Genomic DNA, 16,904 nt, shown 5'->3' on the forward strand with positions numbered 1-16,904 from the left:
TTTTTTTTTCTTTTTTTTTTTTTTTTACAAACATAGCTTTACTCCTGTGTAACTGTCAAGCGGGCGACAACCATGGCTGAGGAAGCGTTTCCTCTGCATCTCCTGGTGTGGAACAATCAGTATCTGGAGCTGGATCGAGAGCTGCAGAAGAACGAGGTGAGCGAGGAGGTTTATTCCGCAGCTGGATGGTTGGATGGAGGATGATGGGTGTCTCTTTGTGTGTATTTCACAGATGCGTTTGTCAGGTCGCACTGCATTGCGCTGATTGCTGCTCTTGTGTTTGCTCCTGCAGCAGGATGTGGAGCGCCTGGATCCGAGGGGGCGCACCCCGCTGGAGCTGGCCGTGTGTCTGGGCCACCTGGAGTCCACCCGGGTGCTGCTCAGGCACTCCTCGGACCCCACACACTGCACCACACAGGGCTGGACCAGTGAGTTGTTGCACTGCTGAGGTGGCTCACAGCTTCACACGAGGAACAAGGAGCAGCCGCTGTCATTAACTGTGCATGTGTGTCTCAGTCTTGCAGGAGGCGGTGAGCACCGGGGACCCTGAGCTGGTTCAGCTGGTGCTCCAGTACAGAGACTTCAAACGTGCCACAGAGAGACTGGCAGGCATCCCAGAGCTGCTCAGCAAACTAAGACAGGTAAAACTGCCGCTCAGCCAGCCAGCTGACTGGGAAACTTTAAGCCTCCAGGTCTTAAATTTCATCTGTCAGCCAGAGCAACACGCCCCAATCCTCTGCCACGCCTCAAAGCTTTGGCAAACACTTCTTGCAAGATTTTCTGAGCCGGGGGTAAAGTTTAAGGCTGCTGTGTCAACATGCCTTGTTTGTTATGGTCAACTGTGTTTTCCCAACATGTTCACGCAAATGCACAAACATAAAGCATGGTGCATTCTCACTGGAAGACTTTTTGCTTTTGTTTGAGTAATCAAAGTTTCCCTGGTCCCCTTCCAGGCGCGGGACTTCTACGTGGAGATGAAGTGGGAGTTCACCAGTTGGGGTGAGTGTGTTTCCTTGAGTGTGTTGTCCCAGAGGTCAGTTTCAGCACCACGCTGGTCGGACAGTTCCCCTGGGGGCAGCTGTCGCTCAGCAGACGCTGACAGATATGAATGTTTGCTCCTGTTCAATTGAATCAGTGGCCTAAACACAAGACAGGTTCATTTAAAAATATATTACCCACCGCCAACTACTAATAAAGTGTTATCTGTGATAAACTTCACATCGATACTCAGTCACGTAACTTGATTTCCTGTGTTTGGATTCATTTGACCTGCTCACGAAATAACAGTTGATGATGTTTTACAGCTTAAAATGTTTGTATAATCACCAACCAGTCTTTAAAGCACATTAAACGCCCTAACATATGTAATCCAAAACCACAATGCTTCTTATTGTGTGCTCTTTACATTAACTAAAGTATTAGTGCAAGAGCGATAGTAAGTCACTGTTACAAGACTGTAATGTGAGGCTGAAACTAGGACTGTGCAACAAAGTCACAATATATTAAACATTACTGTAGGTCTGACCTTTGGTACTTTGACAGAATATTAACACAATGATATTTCTGATCAATAATCATCAGAAATGTGGATATAATGACTAAGTGGGTAAAGACAAGTATCAGAACAAGTAGAACCATCTGGTAAGTTCAGATGGTGACATCACTTGCAGCCACTTAGGTCAGATCAATATATGTCCATATGTTGCCCAGAGCCAGCTGAAACTAATAGCTGATTATTTCCTCCATATATTAGTTGTTTGGCTGAAAAATGTCAGAAAATGCTTCTCCCCGTTTCCTGCCATTCCTTGCCTGTCCAATCAAAATAAAGCCAAGAAGGCCAACAATAAATCTTAAAAATAAAAGCCAATAGCATGTATTTGCAGTGCTATGTAACAAGATATGATCTTGAATCTTCGCTGCCCTTCGGCCTCTGTCTCTCTGCCTCTTTGTTTCCTGCTTCTTAAACTCTTCTTCACTCTTCCTCTCAGTGCCCTTGGTGTCGAAGGTGTGTCCCAGTGATGTTTACCGAGTGTGGAAGAGCGGCTCGTGCCTCCGCGTGGACACCACCCTCCTGGGCTTCGAACACATGACCTGGCTGAAAGGACGACGCAGCTACATCTTCAAGGGCGGAGGTGTGTGTGCTCATAGAAATGTATCACGTACGACTTGGCCCAGACCGGAAAGTCTGAATAAACCTCAGACTTTCTCTAATATCAGCAGTTTCTTTGCTTCCTCTGGCTTAACCTATGTCTGGCTTTCATTCTCACCTGTGTGCTCCTCCACATAGATGACGGGGCCGTAGTGATGGAGGTGGACCATGAGAAGCAGGTGGTGTACACAGAGCCGCTCGTGTTGTCCCCCCGTGACGCGCCTTCCCTCCTGGCGGCCATGCAGCCGTCGCAGGAGAACACAGCCCAGAGACTCACGTCGCCCATCGTCTCAACGCACCTCAACACACGCAACATTGCCTTCGAAAGGTAACGAGCAAAATCATCACGATCTTTGAGTGGATTTGTTTTTTTGTTTGTGCCTGCTATGCCATGTGTAGATATCTGCCTCTTCATCCTTCATACAGCTGTCTTACTCTTTTACTCTTTGCTCATTCAGAAACAAGTCAGGAATCTGGGGCTGGCGTTCTGAGAAGAGTGAAGTAGTTAGCGGGTATGAAGCCAAGGTGAGTGACCCGCTGAGCCAAACTTGTTCAGATGGTTTTAGATCAGAAGTTTTAAATGCATTTCTGGTAAAATTGTTTGATGTTTTGCTTAAAGAGAACGCATCTGGTTGCAAAGAACGTACATGATTTTTAAAGATATTTTTGTACACAAACGTTTAGCATTTTTAGGGTTGTCCTTTTGAGATCAGAGAATTTATGTTTTTCTTTTTGTGCGTCATCGCGTTCAGGTTTACAGTGCCACCAATGTGGAGCTGGTGACTCGGTCAAGGACAGAGCATCTATCAGACCAGGACAAGTCGAGGAGCAAAGGTGAACAAACATACAAAGATACAAACATTAAGGCCTTTTCGTGCACTTAGATCTACAGAGGTGGGGAGGAAATGTAATTTGTCCAGAAAATCAGACTGAGCCTCCTTACATGTAAGATTATGTTGTGAGATATAAAGTTGTACAGATATACAGTTATCTTCTCCTCGGTGTATTATCATATTACTGATGCTCCAGATGTATCCCCTGCCATCCTAACAGCGCAAAAAATAGACGTTGATGATGATGATGTCCCATCATTATTCCTACACAGGCTCAAAGACTCCTCTGCAGTCCTTCCTGGGGATTGCTGAACAACACACAGCTCACAACGGGGTGAGAGTCTCCACAGAATCACATCCACCCACACCACCTGCAGCTTTCTTTGATGAACACCGGCACTTACAGCTCCCTCTGTATTTCCCGACAGAGTAACGTGTCCCAGTGTGCGAGTCCTCACAACCCCACGGCCATCACAGCTGACGAGTACTTCAACCCGGAGTTCAACCTGAACGGCCGAGACATCGGACGTCCCGTCGAGCTGACGAGCAAAGTCCAGAAGTATGATGCGGCTGTGGAAACAAACAGCGTTAATATTCATCACTTAAATGGAGCCGTTTCCTCAGAGCACCAGTTTATACATCCTGTCTCCACGTCTCTGTCTGTCTCACCAGGTTTAAAGCAACTCTGTGGCTGAGTGAGAGTCACCCTCTGTCTCTGGCCGAGCAGGTGACGCCCATCATCGACCTCATGGCCATCTCCAACGCCCACTTTGCCAAGCTGCGTGACTTCATCACCCTGCGCCTGCCGCCAGGCTTCCCTGTCAAGATAGGTGGGTATGAGAGGTGGCAGAGTGTGCATCCTTTCCTGTTGGACGTCTTGAGTTGATTACACCGAGGTTCAAGCCCACACGTCGACTCTTTACCAGCTCCAGTCCTTTTCATGCTTTTTGTGTGTTCAGCCACACTTCTCTGTAATCATGATTCCACAGACACAAACACATGCACTGGTGACACATGAAGAAACTCAAGCTGTTGTTCCCTCTGCCATATAGTGACGATTGACTTGTTAAATATGATGTGTTATTGAGGTTTATTAATTAAAAGCAGACAGTGTGCAGCTCCATTTGATGCACCGTACCAGATTGTAGCTTCAAGCTAATTTCACATCTGTAGTCCCTTGGCAGGTCGAAGCAGAAAATCAGCACAATAACAACAATGGTACAAACGATCAAACACAACTTACAGAGTTCGACTGAAAAGAACATAAGACATGCAGGCCAAGTAATCTAATAAAAGAAAGCTAGAAGGAACATATATCAATGAGTTTAAAGCTAAGCAGATTTTAGCTGACTTTGTAGTCTAACAATGACTGAAAAGCTAAATTGAATCAAAGGTTTCTGAGAATCCTGACGTTCCTCTTCTTACAGTATATTTTCATTTTTACTGCCCACCCTTGTTACAGAAATAATCCGGCGTTTAAATCATTTTCTAATCAGAAACTCTGTCTATCTTCCAGAGATTCCCCTGTTTCACGTGTTGAACGCCAGAGTGACGTTCAGTAACCTGTGTGGCTGCGATGAGCCGGTCAGCTCTGTGACGGTTACCAAACCAGAGAGCTCCGAGGAAGCTGGTGACTACTGCGCACACACACACACACACACACACACACACACACACACACACACACACACACACACACACACACACACACACACAGATATATTTGTGATGTTTTTCATTCAGTTCTTTTGGTTTGACAATAAAGGGTGTGGATGCAGGTGAAGTTGTTCCTAAAACAGGACACAGTAATGTTGTAACTCGTCTTCTTCCAGGTCAGTCTGCCCATCCCTTCCACTGTGAGGTGGATCCTTCGGTGTTCGAGCCGCCGGCAGACTACACCACCCTCGGTCCGGGCCGCAGCGAGCCGATGAGGGATGAGGATGACAACCTGCTGCAGTTTGCTATCCAGCAGAGCCTGCTGGATGCCGGCACAGAGAGCGACCAGGTCAGAGTTAAGCTGATTCTTCCCCTTTTTTAAAAAAAAAATCTTTCTTGTCATCTTTTACAGTTTCACACCTCTTTCATTTATTGGAAGCTCCATTACATATTTTACCAAGCTTGGTCTGTTTGTCCCTGATGTTAAAGCTAATTTTTGGTTGTTCTTTCTCTCTTTTTATCCCTAAACCTTTAAACATTTTCACAGCTAATGTGAACTTTTTTTCTTGTAGTATCCCCATTCTCCTCCATCTAAAACAAGCTTTAACACTCTATGTGTGGTTTTTAGGTGACCATCTGGGAGGCCTTGACCAACAGCCGTCCGGTGCCCCAGAGTCCGCTGTACGAGGAAGACTCTCAGCTAGAGAGGTGAGCTGACCTTTAGGCTTTAATCGCTCTGATTCATTTCTATGTCTTGTCTCTCGTGTTTCTACATTTTTGACGAATAAAAGAATGAACAATAAAATCCTAGAATTAATAGAGTTTGAGTCCGTCACCCAGAGTCTTAGAGTTTAGTATTTGCAGCTGTGACTGTAAAACCCTCTGGAATCTTAACTCGTGCTTATTCCTAATTCTTCGTAATTCAGGCAAACCTGTGGCTCGAGAAGTAATTTAATTAAACATCTCTAAATGGAGTTCAGTGATTAGCTTTTTCGCTCCGCCTTCTCCTGGGACCAGCAGCTCCCAGTCATCCTGTAATGAAGCGGTTTAAGTCTTAATATTCTTCTTTCTTTCTTTTTTTTCAGGGCGATCCAGGAGTCCCTGTCCATCTCGCTGGCCACCAGAGAGGGAGAGGACACGGCCGACCCCAGCCAGCCCTCCTCCGTCTCTCCGTTGGACCCCTCCGCCAACTCCCCGCTCTCTTACAGCGCGGTGACCGACCCGAGGTTGTCGGGACACTTTGGTGTGGCCTCCAGTTTTGACGAGCAGCTGCGTATCGCCATGGAGCTGTCGTGCCGGGAGCAGGAGGAGATAGACAGGTGAGGCGTCGGAGGTACAAAGACGAGGTTATCACATTTTTTGCATCAGCTCGAGTTTGTTGTTGCTGCTCATCAAGTGAAGCTTCTTTGAGTGACCCAGAGATGTTTTTAACACCATATAAATAAAACAAATCATATAAAAAAAATATGTCAATATTGTTGTGAACAGTTTGAAATGCCAGATTTCTGTTTGCCGTTTCAACTGACCCTGCATGTTTTTGTGCTGTGGGAGGAAACTCACACTCCCGCACCACCGTGCTTCCTTGGCGTGAGAGATGGAAGATTAGAGTAAACCTTTTTTTTTTTTTGTCATGGAATGTATTCAGAAGCAGTTTTGAGCAGATCGCATTGTGTAGGCTTTAGAAAACGTAGGCTGCCTGCTTGTTCCCAGCTGTTCTCTACATTCTCCCTCTATTCCCCTTCTTTAAAGATATATTTTATTTTATATCTCAAACTGAGTGTGAACACACAGGGAGTGCTGCAGTCTGCTCTTCCATTTCATACTCTGTTTCTGCACAGCGGGTGACGGACGACGTCTGCCACACAGTCGGTGTCAAAATCTCCGAACACCAAACTTTAAGATGGGAACCTCTTAGTCGTCATCTGTCCCATCTTGTTAGATTTATTTATGAAGTTTTTGGGAACTTAACAGTTCCATCAACTTTTGGGGTTGCACAGTATATCCTCTCTGCATCGAAATCACAGTGTGTGCATGTGCAATAGTCACATTGCAGGACGTGTAATGTCAAGTAAATTCACTCAACACCTCCTGCTACGACTCTCTGCTGCTGGATACAAAAGGAAAACTTGCACAGTTTTCATTTTACAAAACTAATCTACGAGAGTTAGGGTTCTTGGTTACGTGGAGATTTTTTGTTTCTTTGTAAATGACATGTAGACTCTGCATGTGCAGCGATCCACCAATCACAATCATACTTGATCAGTTTATCAAATTAAGGGTCTGCTTATGGTTGTTTGATAAAATGTATAAATAAAAAATCTCTCGTCATTTTAATCATTTAATCATCAGAAAATCAAAATATTGCACGTCACTATTTTACAAAATCGTGCTACTGCTTCTACTACTGACTATTTTTGACAGCTGTAATGTTGAGATATTTAGTATTTAGAGGGAATTCTGCCGCAATTCTACTACCTTTTTTGCGTTTTTGTCTTCCTTTTTAATACTAGACGGTTCATACATTTCTAGAGACATTGTTTATTCCAGTGGCATTATTACTATGGTGCATTTAAAAGTGGTAAAAGACTAGACTGACTGGTCTTAAAAGACTAGTGAAAGAGGCTGTTCCTACTAATCAAACTAGAACCACAGGAAAATGATAAATTAAAGAGTTAGGATACAGATTTAGCCACATCCAGCTCTGCATTTCATATAAATGCTGTGAAACGCAAAGTGTTTGGATTGAAAGCAAGAGTGTGCAGGTCGCATCCCTACAGATCTCAGACCATTCACCTTTTTTTGCCCACTCACATCCGCTTTGTTTTTCTTGAAACTGATAAGACGTCTAGTAACACACTCAGATTAGAACAAACAAATTTTGCCATCTGCTGGATAAATTTGGAGACTTCAGCAATAAAAGAAAATAATCACATAACTTGTGTGAATTGATTTTCTGTCCCAGCACTCATTTACAATAATATAAACCTTTCTGTATAGTCTGCATTTGTTATTCCACTTCCCCAAATGTATATCTTTTGGGGAAGTGGAAGTGATCCCATAGATTTGAAAGAATAACCTCAGAAAATTTGAATCGACATGATCTGCTATACTTTGTCTGAAATTAAACTTCACTTCTGGAGAAAAAAGTGTCATATTTTCCTGGAAGTCATCATTTTAATTGGAATTATCATTGTTTGTGTTGCAGGCAGCAGAAGCAGGAAGAGGAGGAGCTGGAGAGGATCCTGCAGCTGTCACTCACCGAGAAGTAATGTCACAACAGCAATGGAGCCGCGGTCTTCATTGGGGGAAAACAATCCTCTTAATTTATTCTGTTTTATTTTTGAAATCCTGAGATGTTAAGTTATTACAGATATTTTATTTGTCTTTCTCACACGAAGGCTGCTACAACAGAGAGATACGGACCAGAATATATAAGAAGTGGGAGTGAAGCAGGTTGGAGGAGGTACAAGGTACTCTGAGACACACTACAGTGAAGGAGGAGACAAAAGGGAGAGAGTCTTTGTTTTTTCTTTTTTATTGAATATTTTTCACAGTCTTGCTGTCTTTTATCGAGTGATGAATGATCCTTAAACTTTAAACCTATAACATGATCCATGATAATGGCGAGAACTATGAAAATACAATCTTAATGGAATAACTTATAAAGACATGATTATAACATTTGAAACATTTATGTTGACTTACTCCTACGTGTGAAGAATAAAGAATAATGATCATCCTTGGTTGTGTTTTTTATTGAAAGCTTTTAAACAGGAGGATTTTTGTATTTTACTCTTCGATCTTTACTTCATATCAAAAATAGACAATGATTCTGCTCTGTACAAAGATTGGCTCCTGCGATTTTTACATAATGTTCAGTTTTTACACTTTTAGTTATTGAGAAAGCCTCTGGTTTTACAGAAATTGGGAACCTCTTTCATTTTAATTTAACCAGCGCACATATTTTCACAGCACTGGCACAGTGTTTGTCCACAGGCGAGCTGGTAATCCATCCGCCCAGGTTAAAAAATTACACATTAAATTTAAGCTGCAAGCAGCGATGAACGGGCCCTCGCAGTCCACGCGCGTTGGGCCACGCTGCTGTTGGGCTTGTTCATGCAACACCTTCCGTTGAGTAAGTTGTTCCTTCAAAATCTGCTCCTGCTGGTATTGAATAATGTACAATAATGTAGTCTGAAGAACTCCCTGCAATCTACATAAAGAACAAATAATGAGAGTACCACACTGTGTGACCCTACAGACTACTGAAGAGAAGTTTGTATCCATTAGCAAGGCAGCACTGCCCTCTGGGGGAGATGGCCTGGACAATCAAAAATGAAGGCCGCCAACCTGTTTTTTGGTCATTTAACAATAACAATGCCACCTATTGGCAGATTAGCATAACATTTTGCAAGTGAAATATTAAAACGTTGTGAAACCGACAAAGTCAGCTCAGCTTTGGACATATTTCCGACAAATCGACAAGTAAATGAGTATAATGTAGAGCAGCTGTTTAAGAGCTGTCCGCATTATGTCGAGAGAGAGGCTCAGGATTATGTGAATAGTAAGAAAACAGACAAGCTCGAGTTGATAAGTGGACATGATTCCAGAGTGTATGACTCATGTTTAGATGAGACGCTGCTTTTAGGGAAAACTTAAATGTAGCGGATGGTCTAGTTAATGGGGTGTGTGGCACTGTGACACATGACAGGAAGCAGTTTCCTCAGACAGTCTGTTAAATTTGATGGTACGGTGGGCGTACAGAAGAGAAAACGCTCTGCATTTGCCTCTGCAATAGAAATGGGTTCCACAGGCCTTCAACCCGAAGAGGATAGGGTAACTAAAAAGGATGGAATGTGTAGGCAATTTCCAGTGAAGCTTGCCTGGGCCTGTACAGTACATTAAGTACAAGCGATAAAGTAGATAAAGCAGTAGTGTACAAGCCACAAATTCAATACACAGACCAAGGAATTTATCCTACAGTAGCAGAAACCCAAGATTGAAAGAAATTCAAGGCCAACAACACGGGGGAGTTGGCCTATATAGTGCAGACAGTTTGGCATGTAATGTTCTCCAGGTACCAAGTGTGTTTGTTTAAACAAATTTAGTTCTATGTATATTTTATGTGTTCCAAAAAAAAAAAAAAGACCAAAAAAAGTTGTCAACATTTATATTTTGTGGTTTCCTGCTGATTTTTTGGCTGACATTTTACTCAATTACATGTATAACAAGTGTCACTAAACTCCATAACACAGAATCAACATCACAGTCAATACATTAGATATATACCTAACAGTGAGTAACAGTGGTTTCTTTTCCTGCCGCATTTTAACAAAAACATTTGTCATACAAAGCACTTATTGAAAACTGCAGTAATTACTTAGTTGTCCGCAGGTGGTCTCCAAACTGAAGTACAAGATTATTGAGACGCGCACTGTGCGTCTTGGGGCTTGTTCATGCAACACCTTCCGTTGAGGATGTTCTTCCTTTATAATTTGGTGGGCTTCTCCTGCTGGTATTAAATAATGTACCCTGAAGTCCGAAGAACTCCCTGCAATCTACATAAGGAAGAAATAATGAGAGGAGTACACTGTGTGACCCTACAGACACAGAGGTTTGTTTCCATCCAGAAGTTTTGTGGTAATGGGACTGCATTTAGTCAAGATATGCAAGACTGTCTGTTTGACCACAGTGTGGAGGGAAATTGTATTTTCATACTTTGGATGTGTTTTGGACTTTCACAATTCTTATGATTGTTAGGAGGGTCCACAGTTGCTACATGCAAAGTTTGGTGCAAATGGGTCAAATTGCTTCGGAGGAGTTTGAAAAAGTGTGTTTTTAATTCGTGGCAATTTTGTAAAAGGTTTGTGCAACATATTATGTGGGCAGTATTGGCTAAAAATGGTTTTGTGTTGATAATAGCGCCACCTGCTGGTCATTTCTACTGTGTGAGTTACAGGGGCCAGTCTATACTATTCTATTACTTTGATTTACGTTAAGTGTTATTATGTGGGCACAGCAGTGAATATTTAATTAGACTGCCACCAGAGTGCCACCTAGTCACGGATTGGTAACTCCTTCGTCAGCTATCCTCAGGAAAGCATTGACAATAATCTACCAAGTTTCGTCTTAATCCTGCCAACTGATGTTGAGATATAAAATACTTCAATATAAAGAGCGCCACCTAGTGGTCATCGGCCAAAATTTTGCGCAGAGCCTCAGGAGCTCATGGGAAAGTAGTGACCTGAGTTGCATGTCATTGAGACAGTCCAATGTGGAGATATGCAGCACATCCTGTTTTGAGCAACAATGTACAGGAAGTTTTTATTTCATAAATTGAGTACTGTTGGGAATATCAGAATTCTTTTGATAGCTTTTTATCAGGAGGGTCCACAGATGCTTTGTGCAAAGTTTGGTACAAATCGGAGAAATTGCCTGGGAGGAGTTTGAAAAAGTAGCTTTGCGACATTTTGTGAATTTGCAAAAAAAAAAAAAAAAAAAAAAAAACGGAGGCAGAAATGGGTGTAGCCTATATCACAAGATTCAACACAATTCAGGGAGCATGTGGACATAAGTTTTTTTTTTTAATGTGCTATATACTATCTGGGAGTCATAAGCCAAAACGCACTTTCCTTGATTATAGCGCCACCTAGTGGTGGAAATTCACGATGACAATGGATTATCACATTTTTTGGCAGGTGTGAGGTGGGTTTTGGAGTATGTTCAGGCAGTGAAAAATGCGATCACTTGGGACAAAACAGTTGTCATTCGAAAAACAAAAGGGACCTCACAGGTCTGTGACGTGCCTGGCCGTAATTACATGACAGCAGCAGCTGATGCCTCCTATAGTACCTTCTTGTTCGTCCACTGAACTGTGTGGGGTTTGTCACCAGTCTGATTCTGATAGGCTTCCTCCTTGTCAGCCGCAGGGTCTATGGTATCTCTCCTTAATTTCAAAGCTTCCCGAAGCTCTCCATGGAAGTGAACTGATTTAGATAAAAACATACAGAGGTCACTCATTTAGACCGTAGTCTCCTTTAGGCACCCGTTGATATACAAATCCAAAGCAGCTGTGATATCTTCACACTCGTCCTCACCCTGCTTCATTTTTTGACGGTCGGGAATGTGATCATCAGGATTGATGTACTCGCCGTCTACTGGCTCGTCAGGAAGAGGACGCAGCATCGGTGCCACTTGAGCCTTAGGTACTGTCTTTGTTGTAGGTGTGCTGAGGCTGATGCTCACTGGAGCAGGTGACACATCTGTTGAAAACACACACATAAAAACTGTTGGACGTTGTGAACTTGAGACTGAGCAGAGGCAATTTTCTGACAGCTGTGTTAGTCTGACCGATGCAGGTGTCATAGGGCTGTGACGACATGAAGGGATGAAGACGGTACTCTGTCTTCTCAAGGAAGTATTTGAGCACATCGTTCAAGGAGGAGGCCCTCACCTACAGAGGAGAGGACACGCAAAGACGAGCAGAGATTTAATCTTAGATGGTTTCTAGCTTTATGTTTTGTATGTGGCTACAGACCACTTCAGTATCCAACCTTGATGAATATAACAGAAATGTGTACAATTATATAGTTAACTGATGCAAGGATAAGAACATAATAACTTTCCATTGATAAAAAAAGAAGACCCTGATTGTTGCTCAGATATGCAGGACATAAATATAGGTATTTAAGATCACAGAAATTTCAGTCTTAAACTACTCAACCCGATGTTGTTGGAAAGTCGTGAAATTTCCGCAAAACTTATCTTGACATTGTTGCAGCATTTTTTTCTAAACAAAATAAGTAGATGGGGACTTCTTTTTAATGAACTCATGAATTCACTTCAGATGAGCGACTTTTAGCTCAGCAGCTAAATTGGAGAAAGAAAGGTGAAGATAACATCTCTTCAAAATCAATTTTAGGCTTCTGGATACTTGGATTACACCCATCAAACTGTATGGAGCCATTTTATTTTTATTTTTTAAAAAAAGTCCCCATGTACTTCAGTTATTCATGATAAGCTGCAGCACACAGTTTTGCTGTGAAGCTCCAGAAATGTTTGGTGGAAATTTCACAGTGCCTTCCATCTGAATTTTCATTTTTGGGTGAATTTATCCTTAAATTCCTACAAGTACAGCAGTCTTTCAGTAGGACTTACTGGTGTGTCCAGTTCAATGACAAATCCAGAGTCTGTGGCAGTCACTCTGTAGTTCTTCATGACAGGCCCGCTGAAACACAGGTGAGTGAAGCTTTAATAATATCGCACTTTTTAAAACACACACATAAAAAATTATGACTAAATGAAAATATTCAGCAATGAGAGACTGAACAAACTAAAATGAAACTAAAACTAAGGCAGGGATGGAGATCTATGAAAAAATGGGCCTCTAAAGCTGCTTAAAACAAACGAACCAAAGCACACGGCTGGATGAGTCACATATGTAATATACGTAACGCAGCACGGATGTGGCAGAAAAACAACTTTGACATGAGAAAGACAAGAATCTGCTATTATTCTTTAGTCGGTGCATTTCAGAATCTTGATCGTCAGACCTGGCAGTCAGCTGTCTGAGGGTCAGGGCGTAGTTCTTGGCGTGGGTGGACGGACGGAGGATTATGCTTCCACATTCAGGGTTCGCCTTCAACATCCTCTCGGCCTCTGCCCGGCTCACGTTGAAGAAACACCTGCAGGAACCAGAGAGGAGAAATGAAAACTTCCCCACTGCCTGTGGAGGTAATAAAGGTGGAGGTTTACTGTGTCAGAGGGCAAGACACACACACACACACACACACACACACACACACACACACACACACACACACACACACACACACACACACACGGTTTTGGACTATCAGTGACTCCAAAACAGAAAATGTCTGGGGAACATACTCAGGAACACCAGGGACTCCGTCAGGCACGTCTTTGGTCGGTGGAGTTGAGGAGGAGGTGGAGGTGGAGGCTGACTGTAGGAAGGAAGGTCGGGGTGGGAGAGGAGGACGAGGCATGGGCATGTTTCTTCTCTTCTCCTGAGCCAGAACATCCTCCAGCTGCAACACCTGGCCAGGTAGCAGCTGCAGCTTACTGGGAAGCTGTTTCTACAGGGACACACGGCTCAGTGTCATCATCACAGAGTCATGCTGGTTGTTGTCCGGATTCATCGATTAATCGTTGAGTCTATGTCAAATCATTGTGACAGAGAGCAGCAAGAGATCTTCACATTTAAGAAGCTGCAACCAGCACCTGTTTTTCCTGAAGAAAGACCGAAGCAATTAACTTCTAATCGAACTAGTTGGTATCTAGTTTTCTCTCAATCAGCGGACTGATTAATCGACTTATCATTGCAGCTCTAAAGTCTCTGTGACCTGCTGTCAACATAAAGTCTGAGCGGTATCCACTCACTGAAAAAACAAACAAACACATTATATACATGGATAATCTTTTCTGATACAGTTTTTCTGTCACACATGCAGAAAATTATCTGGATCTTAATCTTCAGTTTGCAGATATCCATACTTCCTTGTTTGGCCAGCCCTTTTTTATGGTGGGTCTTGAGAGGAATTTGGCTCCGTCGAAGCATCATGAGCCAAAGTTTTCAACAAATTATTAACCAGGAAATACTTGTTACCAGTTGTTTGCTGTGTTTGGCGCACACAGCACACAGCAAAGACTTGTTTTCAAAAGAGTGCACAGCGCACACAATGATGTGTAGCAACTCAAAGCATCAATGTTTCATGACCTGGGAATGAAACTCAACAATAAACTCCAGGAAGTCACATAACTTCATTTCCTCATCAACTTTAATTTTCTAGATTTTTTTATTCCTGCAACAGGTTGGTACAGCAGGATATTACCGTGTAGCCCATGGAGTAACAAAACAAATCACTAAATGCACTCAGGGACAGTTTGTAAAACTGTTGTTGGCTCAGAGCTCATTTGTAAATGAATGCATTTTATTTTTATTCACATTTTACACAGCGTCCCAACTCTCACTCAGATCTGGGGTCATGTGTGCACACATAGACTTTACTTTAGGGGGCTGTCCAGGTATATAAGGGGCCCACATATATTATAGCGTATAATATACCACCCGTTTTGGCATTATTTGAACTACTGAAAGGAATTCCATGAAACAGGCCAAGTTTTGGCACTGATCTCAATAATGGGAAGGAACTTTCTTCATCATTGTACAGTGAGGTGTTTTTTTTGACATTTGACAAAAAAATCTGACATATTAAGTTGCTGGTATGAGTAAGTACAAATAAGACACATGCTTATACTCCCATAAAACTGTTTATTCTGTTATTCTTGCTACACGGCCATCAGTCATTAATCTATGAGTGAGAACAATTTAACGCAAATTATCTGGTGGTCTTAAATTATGGTTAGGCAGTTATAGGTAGTTTAAAATTTAGAGTGATGCAGTTCTATTGAGTTTAAGGCTGATTTAGGCTTGAGTACTAAAGGGGATTGCTGGGCTATGGTGAAGGTTTTTGCTCTACTGAATGCCATTCTAGTTTCTATCAGTCCGAGAGGATGACGTCATCTGCAATCTATTAACTTCTGTCTGTGCAAAACACTGGTCTGTGTGTGTGTGTGTGTGTGTGTGTGTGTGTGTGTGTGTGTGAGTGTGTGTGTGTGTGTGTTTGCTTACTTTGATCACAGTTAGAATATAACCCCTCCACTCCTCTCCTTTGTCAGGATTGTCCATCTGTTCAGTCACACAAACAAGACACATTTAATGCTAGTTTTCACTGCATGCAGACAAATGCATGCATGAACGCACACATACACGTACATAGACACACACACCTTTAGCTGCACCTCCTCTGTTTTTAGTGTGAGAGTGAAGATAGTTGGCGCCCTCTTCTCATAAGGAGAATCTAACTCCATGGTATGCAGCTCCTCCAGGTCCAGCTTCTCTGTGTACTGACCAAGTAAAGAAACTAACATCACTTGTAACTTACAATACGTTTCAACAGTGTTGCCTTTTTGTAGAAGGCTTAACAAAGTACATCTATTCTTGGGTAAACACATGTTAAACTCTCTGTTAAATTAATGAAGTATAAATGTTATTAGTTACTGGTGATAGATAGATAGAGACATTGAAGATATTTGCTTACTGTGTCCATTGTGTCATCCTTGTACAGAAAGAGAGTGGCTCCCCGCAGCTCTCCGTAGAACCTCTTAAAAATCTGAAAACCACAAGTGTCATTTCTCTTGACGCAGCTTTCGCAATCACAAATTTAACAGGATTTCATCTGGTCATAAAATGTCATATTAAAGTGTAAATCATCAGGCTTTAAGTCCTGTGTTTTTATCTTACACACAGACTCACAGTTGTATCTTCTGATTTTGTCCTCACCTTCTCCTTTCTGTGTTTCATCAGCAGGTGTCCAGAGTAGTAGAGAGGCAGAGCTGTGATGGTCGACCTCCTCTTGTGAACTTCTCTTAGGGGCACAGCCATAGTCCAGCGCTCGGTTAAAATCTGTGCAATTCCTCCGACCTCGTTCTGTCAAGCTTTGGCTCAAGCTTGCTTCTGTTTGTCCAGCGGTGAAGTCCTCCACACTGAAAAAACAGCCCTGAGAAAGTCACTTGTTGCTTCCTCGTGCGGCTCTCACAGCTGTGATGACTTCTCATCAGATGTAGTTTATCTGATTTGATTATTGCTCCATAAATCTGCACTGTTAGACTGCCCTCCTCCCTTTCCCTTCTGACCTGACTCAGAGAATGAGGAAACACCGCAGTGATTTACAAAGAAGGAAGTTGATAATATGAAATATCCCAAATAAAAAACATAGACTTTTGTACCTTGAACCCCGGTGTAAAGACGGCCTTTAAAACACTCTGAAGAGGTGACGCATACAAGTATCAGTACACACACACACACACACACACACACACACACACACACACACACACACACACACACACACACACACACACACACACACACACACACTCCTCAAGTGAAAGCCAGTTTAATAATTTCCCTTCAACTTGCAGTGAGTAGATAAGGACCTCGGCATCGGGTTGAAAAACATTCAGTGGGGTTTTCCCCATCAGACCTTATTTTCAAGTGAACATTCAGTCAGAGTTTTCGACTTTTTGATGCTTTTATTCATGTTGTCATAAACTCATCATCACATTCAATTACATCCTCAAACAAAACCTGAAACTTTGTGATAGTTGAGCTGTAAAAAAAACAACTTTGATTTGTATTTTTGGTGTGAGTGTGGAGAGAATGTTTAACTTGAAGAAAATGA

General features: G+C 42.4%; 2 protein-coding genes across 6 annotated transcripts in view; one reads left to right on the forward strand and one right to left on the reverse strand.

The window, feature by feature from the left end:
• Window positions 1–8,377, forward strand: part of ankrd13d (ankyrin repeat domain 13 family, member D) — a 9,176-nt gene extending 799 nt beyond the window's left edge. The window contains exons 2-18 of one of the 3 annotated variants that reach the window (XM_037076372.1): window positions 37–156; window positions 293–428; window positions 517–641; window positions 954–999; window positions 1,989–2,132; window positions 2,288–2,477; window positions 2,608–2,674; window positions 2,902–2,983; window positions 3,255–3,316; window positions 3,411–3,541; window positions 3,655–3,812; window positions 4,499–4,612; window positions 4,815–4,987; window positions 5,267–5,346; window positions 5,724–5,957; window positions 7,844–7,903; window positions 8,037–8,377. In XM_037076372.1, the coding sequence (XP_036932267.1) occupies window positions 73–156; window positions 293–428; window positions 517–641; window positions 954–999; window positions 1,989–2,132; window positions 2,288–2,477; window positions 2,608–2,674; window positions 2,902–2,983; window positions 3,255–3,316; window positions 3,411–3,541; window positions 3,655–3,812; window positions 4,499–4,612; window positions 4,815–4,987; window positions 5,267–5,346; window positions 5,724–5,957; window positions 7,844–7,903; window positions 8,037–8,073 (1,923 nt within the window). In that variant the 5' untranslated portion in view covers window positions 37–72 and the 3' untranslated portion in view covers window positions 8,074–8,377. Of the gene's footprint in view, window positions 1–36; window positions 157–292; window positions 429–516; window positions 642–953; window positions 1,000–1,988; window positions 2,133–2,287; window positions 2,478–2,607; window positions 2,675–2,901; window positions 2,984–3,254; window positions 3,317–3,410; window positions 3,542–3,654; window positions 3,813–4,498; window positions 4,613–4,814; window positions 4,988–5,266; window positions 5,347–5,723; window positions 5,958–7,843 lie in introns of all 3 variants that reach the window. The other 2 variants (XM_037076373.1, XM_037076374.1) reach the window with 2 other exon arrangements.
• Window positions 8,156–16,400, reverse strand: LOC119007054 (signal-transducing adaptor protein 1-like). Of its 3 annotated transcripts, XM_037076375.1 has the most exons (11): window positions 16,004–16,400; window positions 15,762–15,833; window positions 15,451–15,567; window positions 15,293–15,349; window positions 13,531–13,736; window positions 13,191–13,322; window positions 12,796–12,865; window positions 11,989–12,091; window positions 11,736–11,900; window positions 11,491–11,624; window positions 8,156–10,196 (listed from the first exon to the last, which is right to left on the reverse strand). In XM_037076375.1, the coding sequence occupies exons 1-11, from the start codon at window positions 16,103–16,105 to the stop codon at window positions 9,996–9,998; spliced, it is 1,359 nt and encodes a 452-aa protein (XP_036932270.1). In that variant the 5' UTR covers window positions 16,106–16,400; the 3' UTR covers window positions 8,156–9,995. The 3 variants fall into 3 exon arrangements, with proteins under 3 accessions (XP_036932270.1, XP_036932272.1, XP_036932271.1); XM_037076377.1 differs by lacking the exon at window positions 16,004–16,400 and having other exon boundaries at window positions 15,451–15,584; XM_037076376.1 differs by lacking the exon at window positions 8,156–10,196 and having other exon boundaries at window positions 11,114–11,624.
• Between the last annotated feature and the right edge of the window lie 504 nt (window positions 16,401–16,904).

Source organism: Acanthopagrus latus, chromosome 18, assembly GCF_904848185.1.
Source record: "Acanthopagrus latus isolate v.2019 chromosome 18, fAcaLat1.1, whole genome shotgun sequence".
NCBI lineage: Eukaryota > Metazoa > Chordata > Actinopteri > Spariformes > Sparidae > Acanthopagrus > Acanthopagrus latus.

Bases quoted from the DNA above. Each gene is read 5' to 3' on its own strand.
- LOC119007054 (XM_037076375.1), bottom strand. From the start codon at position 16,105: ATGGCTGTGCCCCTAAGAGAAGTTCACAAGAGGAGGTCGACCATCACA. The intron at 15,834-16,003 runs GTGAGGACAAAA...TGTGGTTTTCAG, and splicing joins TGAAACACAGAAAGGAGAAG to ATTTTTAAGAGGTTCTACGG. The intron at 12,092-12,795 runs GTAAGTCCTACT...TCTCCTCTGTAG, and splicing joins TCATTGAACTGGACACACCA to GTGAGGGCCTCCTCCTTGAA.